This window comes from Botrytis sinoallii, assembly GCF_014898435.1.
Source record: "Botrytis sinoallii strain Bc 23 chromosome Unknown BSIN_007, whole genome shotgun sequence".
Lineage (NCBI taxonomy): Eukaryota > Fungi > Ascomycota > Leotiomycetes > Helotiales > Sclerotiniaceae > Botrytis > Botrytis sinoallii.
In genome coordinates this window covers 168,332-175,140 of record NW_024066034.1, presented here as the reverse complement: position 1 = coordinate 175,140, position 6,809 = coordinate 168,332, and the positions used below count along the sequence as shown (strand labels likewise).

General features: G+C 42.5%; 2 protein-coding genes across 2 annotated transcripts; one reads left to right on the top strand and one right to left on the bottom strand.

Moving 5' to 3' along the window:
- Positions 1 to 2,785, top strand: EAF02_004546 (uncharacterized protein; the record flags this gene model as incomplete). The annotated part of the gene is made up of 2 exons (XM_038900594.1): positions 1 to 1,280; positions 1,330 to 2,785. The coding sequence occupies 2 exons, from the start codon at positions 1 to 3 to the stop codon at positions 2,783 to 2,785; spliced, it is 2,736 nt and encodes a 911-aa protein (XP_038759106.1).
- A 1,801-nt stretch (positions 2,786 to 4,586) lies between these two features.
- On the bottom strand, positions 4,587 to 6,547 carry EAF02_004545 (uncharacterized protein; the record flags this gene model as incomplete). Its single annotated transcript, XM_038900593.1, has 4 exons — positions 4,587 to 5,687; positions 5,738 to 5,942; positions 6,006 to 6,397; positions 6,446 to 6,547. 4 exons carry the CDS (start codon positions 6,545 to 6,547, stop codon positions 4,587 to 4,589), a joined length of 1,800 nt encoding a protein of 599 aa, XP_038759105.1.
- Positions 6,548 to 6,809: the final 262 nt, after the last annotated feature.

Below are 6,809 nucleotides of genomic sequence, written 5' to 3'. Positions count from 1 at the left end.
ATGCCTTCACTTCATGGTCTTTGGTCGCATATTAATGTTACTTTGGCTAATCTGACAAATAACAGAGATGATGATGGTGATCACATCGATTCCGATACACCCCGCTCTGGTGTCGCGACCCCACAACCAGATCCTTCAGACAAGCGAACTCCTGGTATCTTGCATAGCTTTTATGGACAGGTTGGTTTAGGTTCTTCCTCAAGTCAAAATCCTTCGAAACATACATCACATACATCACAAAATCCTAACACAGGTGATCTTGAGAGTTACTATACTTCCCCACGACAGAGATTTGAAACAGGGGATGCGTTGTTAAAAGTCACTCCAGGTTCCCTCAATGAACCCAGGATTGATTGTGAAGTAGAGAAAGAAAACTCACTACTTCCACCACATGAACTTTTGGGTAGTTCTCAAATATCTAAGCAACAATATCTCTATCCGACACCGCCTGTTTCACATCCGTCCTCACTACATAAGGTGAAATTGAGTGATGCGAGTTTTGAAGATATTGGCAATAATGTACAGAAAACGGCAGCTCCTACAGATCGAGATTGTATTTCGGAATCAATTCCGTCACATGCAAGAGCTTCGTCTATGACACCATTGTCAAACATTGTCACTCCATCAAATGTTCATGCTGCACATTTTTCAAATCCAAGCGATACCCCTTCCGAGCACAAACTTAACACTCCTCCATTAACCCGATTGAATTCTGAATTCCACAAGTCACCATCTTATGATCGACTCAAGAAGCTAACTTGTGATGGATTAAAGAGCATACCATCAACACCCACTCGAGCTTTATCGAATCAAACCTCGAAGTCAGATCAAAGTGTTATGAGCACAAATTCTGAACATATCGCACAAAATGGCAAATCAGGCACGAGTGAGCGACCGGCTACTACTTCTCGTACTGATAGTAGTTTGGGAGGAGCAGTGGTACCACCAAAGGGCAAACTTACTGTGAAGATTAACGAAGCCAGAGGATTGAGAAAGAGCGTGGATCCTTACGTTGTAGCCGTTTTCCAACGAAACGAGCTGGTATCAAAAGGACCACAATCAGAAGAGGATGATGAGGATGATGGCAACTCACATAGCCCCGGCGGCATTCCGATTGGTGGCATTCCGATTACGCGAACTGGAAGTGACTCCGGTCGTTCCATGGCAATTCCAATGAAGAGTAGGCAAAGCAGCAATACTAGTTTGTCGGAATACAGAGATTTTAAGAACAAGGGCCGAAAAATGTTTACCCACCCAAAATGGGATGCTGAAGCTGTCTTGTAAGTGTGTCAGGATAGATTAGTGGCTCATCTAGCTAACGATCCTTAGTGATGTTGTTGGCTCAGATACAAGAGTCAATATAACCATTTACGACCGAGCTCAACAAGCAGAAGAATTTTTGGGTCATGTTGATCTTCAAGCCAATCTTGTTGAGAATATCGATGCTCCAGTTTCCGGCTGGTTTCAACTTCGTGGCAAAGACATGACATCGAATGCAGGAAATGTAGGCGAGGTTCACGTCGAAATTTCCTTCCAGCGAACAGAGAAGAGACATTATGGACCAGATGATTTTCAGATTCTGAAGCTTATCGGAAAGGGTACATTTGGTCAAGTCTATCAAGTACGGAAGAAGGATACAAAGAGAATCTACGCTATGAAAGTTCTTCAAAAGAAGGTTATTGTTCAAAAGAAGGAAGTTGCTCACACCGTTGGCGAGAGAAATATCCTTGTTCGAACAGCTACAGCCGATTCTCCATTCATTGTCGGTCTTAAATTCTCCTTCCAGACACCAACAGATTTATATCTTGTCACAGATTATATGTCTGGAGGCGAATTGTTCTGGCATTTGCAAAAGGAAGGAAGATTTGATGAGCAGCGTGCCAAATTTTACATTGCGGAACTTATCCTAGCACTTGAACATCTTCACAAACATGATATCGTCTATCGGGATTTGAAACCAGAGAACATCTTGTTGGACGCGAACGGACACATTGCTTTGTGTGACTTTGGTCTATCGAAAGCGAACCTTACGAAGAATGCCACGACTAATACATTCTGTGGTACTACAGAGTACCTTGCACCTGAAGTTCTTTTGGATGAAGCTGGATATACAAAGATGGTTGATTTCTGGTCTCTAGGAGTCTTGGTGTTTGAGATGTGTTGTGGATGGAGTCCATTCTATGCCGAAGATACACAACAAATGTACAAAAATATCGCTTTTGGTAAAGTTCGATTTCCAAGGGATACTTTGACTACCGAGGGTCGAAACTTCGTCAAAGGATTACTTAACAGAAATCCCAAACATCGTCTTGGAGCCACAGATGATGCTGAAGAATTGAAGAGACATCCTTTCTTCCAGGACATTGATTGGGATGCTCTTACCAAGAAGCTTATCACTCCCCCTTTCAAGCCAAAGTTGAAGTCAGAGACCGATACATCCAATTTCGATCCTGAGTTCACCAATGCTTTGAATGGTGCATCATCACTCAACGCACGTGCAGCTGCCCTTGCTGCAGGCATGGCAACATCAACACCATTATCCCCAGGCATGCAAGCAAACTTCAAGGGCTTTACATTTGTTGATGAAAGCTCGATTGAAGAAAACATGAGAGATAGAGTCAAAGACGAATACGAGGATCGAATGGATCAAGACCATAATGATCCAGAACGTGATTGGGAGGACCCATTTGATATTCCTGATAAATCACGCGTGGATCGAATGAGTGGTGTAGTGAGGAATCACAATGAAGATGAACGAATGTTCAATGGTGATGACTTCCATTGATCCTTTGTTTATTCCTCAACATGACCTCATCTTATGTATTTAAGGATCTGGTGCAGACAAGTTTTCTTTTTGTGTCAGCATACATATACAATCTTCCTTTTTATTTTCCAATTCGGGTTTGGTGAATGGAATGGGGCTCATGGTGTGGTGCATGCATGCTTTCCATTGTATCTTACTTTGTCTTTCATGGTCTTCTTTACTTGTTCGCCGATTATTTGGTGGGTTCATTACTGGAGATGATTGATCGATACATAATCTGGGGAATCTTACCTTACATCCGTTTACATACTTATGATGATATCTTTCGAGTGGTAAGAGCATGGGCTTGGCGTAATTGATGGATGATTGATTGCGTGTGCTTGTCTCCGCGCTTGATTTTTTGCATTGGGATGGAGTTGAGTTATTTGCACTGCATAAGGCGCATGATTTGTATCAATTTGCTTGCTTCTATATCTATGGGAGTATGGATGAGAGGATAAGGGTGGATTGATCAGTGGTGGTATGGATGAGTGTAGTGGAGAGGAAAAGAAACGCAACCCTCAAGAAGCATTGGGTGTAGTACGAGCATTGACGATTGCATTCTTATTACAGAACATGTTGTTCAGGATGTGCGGTGGGAGATGGAATGAGGTGTGTAGTGGAAATGGGGCAGGAAAGAGAAAAGGGATATAATATTGATAGAAGCTTTTAGGCATGAGCGATTAGAGAATGCGGATTATGATTAATGAGAGAAGGCAGAGAGGGGTGAAGCATTGGAAGGGATGGAAGAGAAGATGATATGAGAAGAAAAAAAGTCCTGAGAAGTTATTTATTTATCTATCGGATTGTATTGTATCATTCGTGTTTATGTATGTATGTTCATTGATTTGATCTTAAGGGGTAAGGTGTGAGGTTTCATGTGATGTGTGATATGAGGTATGATGTGAGATCTTGGGCATACGAGCAACTGATACAGGGATATCAGAGGGGTAGCTGCATGTATGTCGATTAGCAAGACAGTCTGTTGCCCTTCTGTCTGCATGTCAAGAATGCTTGCTCCGAACCATATCTCATGGTCAAAAATATACGGTAGTATCTGTCGATCACTAATCCATCTGGTTTGCATTTCTTTGTCCTCGAATATGAGGGAAGATCTATCGAAAGTTGTAGATCTTCAAGATGTCTGTCCCGAAATCTTCGGGCAGATTGTGCAGTAAGTAGGTAGGTACATGAACGTTCACTCAATCTTAATTCTTCGCCCACCCCAATCCATGGACTCGGAACCCTCGTAACTCTCACGTCAACTTCTAGAATTATATTGGGATTGCCTCAATGGATAGCAAAGGTTTGTGAGATCACATTCCCGGATGAGATAATTGATCTTGGGAGTCGGGATTCTTTCTCGGGTTTGGTTTGTTGTTGATTAATTACTTGATGGTTCCTCGTGTGCAAAGCGTGGTAGTATATTTTGTTTTTAAGTACTGCGGGATGCTTTGTCGGGAATTTTAACTTGTTACTTTGGCGAATTCGTCGACGCCAATGTCAGGTACTACGCTCGTTCACAGTAGCGCTGATGCACCCTCATAAAGACATCTAACTCACTGTTTCGCCACTGTTCTGTTCTTTAGAGATTTACAGACAGGAGGAAAAATATGGAGACTTACTATGTCTTGAGTATTCATACGACTTGTAGATGGGGTTTTGCAGGCTTGTCACAACATATCCGGAAGTCTAGATGTGACTTTCAATACTATTCTCATGGTCTCTCATTACATAGGACCAATATGATTTTACAATCCACAACAACGCAACCATCAAGTGCTCATTGCCTCCGGCACAATTTTCCGGTTGCATCCTCAACCCATTTATCACTGCCCACACATGTTGGACAATGGAATACATCGTCACCATCGTAAGTCTTCTTCACTTCTTTTAACTTCGGTAGACTCTCACCGTAAAAATCCTTCAAATAATCCGGATCAAATCTATCCGCTTCATTCATATAACATCCAGTATCAGGCGCCAACTTTTTCAACGCTCCGACTTTCGTGTATGTCATATCGTCCCTAATCTCTTGTGCGATGGCCTCGTCGGTATCTGCAGTCCATCCGCGCGCTACGACATTGTGTATGTATGAAGATCTCCATGCGGGATTCAGGCCTGAGCTTTCATCGGGAACAAACACTTGACCACCTCCAACTAGAGAGACAGAAGTAAAAGCAAATTGACCTTGTGATCCAGCAGTTACATTCAGCATCTCATTGAGATTCGTCAAAGAAGATGTCAGGGCTATACGGTCCAAAAGACGCCCACCGAAAGCCCCAGTTCCAACACCTGCTGCACTCTTACCACCTGAAAGTGTCTGGTAGTATTCTGCGTATGTAGAAAACTCTAGGTAGTTCGGGTTGATAACGAGACTTGTGTTATACTGCTCAAGTTTGGACATTAAAGTTTCAAGTATTTCCTGGGTTTCGGAAAGAGTCTTTCCTGACACGGCTATGGCATGTTGATAACCGGTTGTGAAATTTCCAAAAACAGGCGCAGAGTTCTGCACTGCCCAACTTCCATACCCAGAAAGACCAGCATCATTGAGATCTGGATATGCAGAGTATATCAATGCCAAGGCTGTCATGAATGCTGGGATTTCCGCATCGGTCAGTGGGGCAACGGCTAGTGTTTGTGCAGAAATTGATGTCGTTGGATACGCCTTGATAATTGTTGACACGACCACTCCATATGTTCCACCTCCTCCACCTCTAATGGCAAAGAAAATATCTTGATTGTGACAGTTATTTGCAGTAACAGTCTCTCCACTTGCAAGGACCACTTCAGCTTCGAGTACTTGATCGGCACCAAGACCATAATCGCGAGATGCAGGTGAGTGGCCTCCTCCTTGAAACCACCCTCCGATGCATCCTACAGTCTATAGCAATATCAGCCTTATATCGATTGATTTTTGGTCATTCAACATACCGGATCACCACCTCCTACAACAACTACATTTCGTTTCGTGGCCTCTGCATAGACATCTTCCCAGACATAACCTCCAGCAATCTTAAATGCACTCCCTTTCCAATTCGAAGATTTACAACCATCGGAAGGTAAATATGTATCTTGAAAGATGATACCTTGTCTAAGATATCTGATCCAAACTTCTAAACTACCATAACCAGTGGATCTATATGGGAAGAATTAATTACTTAGATTTTACTATTCGAAAGGAATAAGATCGATCACCTACCTACCCAGTAGGTCATGGCCAGTATTTCTAACCACCAACCTGATATTATTTTTCCTAGCAAAAGCTACTCCCTTAGCAACATCTTCAGGCATCGTCGCATTTACAACATATCGAGGAGCATCTCCAATCGAGCAATTTCCTGGAATCGCTCCTATCGCAAAATAAATTGGTGGGCAGGAATTTTTGATAGGGGTATCTAGAGCAATTGGATCATTTGCAACGAGCTCCTCGTCGGACAATTCTTTCACAACCCTAGAACATGCGTCTAAGTTTTGCTGTGGTCCCGGATAACAAACAATCGCTGCTGGTTTTGCTTTGATTAATTTCCCAGATATGGACGCGTTCAATGAGTGCCATGAGTGTTGTGAGGGCCAGCAGCCATCAGTTGGTCCCTATCACTAGTCAGGAATGGTATTGTCTATAGATCGGGGTAGATGTACACATTTACAGTCTCTTGAGTATTCCGATTTTATATGACCACCAGAATCCGTCGCCAAAATCAGAGACACGAGTGCAAAAAGACACAAAATGAATCGAAGCATTCTTATACCTGTTGAGAAAATTACCTTTATGTAAAATTCAAAATGGGATTTGGTATTGGGGGTTTAAAAGTACAATTCAGCACCTCGGTCTACGTGCAAATACCGTAATGAGACATATCACGCAAATCTACGCCCCAAGCATCAGAAGAGGAAAGAGACAAGCATATTTTACAGCCACCCGAGCTTTAACTTCAGCTGGTCGGATAATTAACAGCGCATCAAACTACTTCTATGTTGATACTATATAATATCATAAGAATAA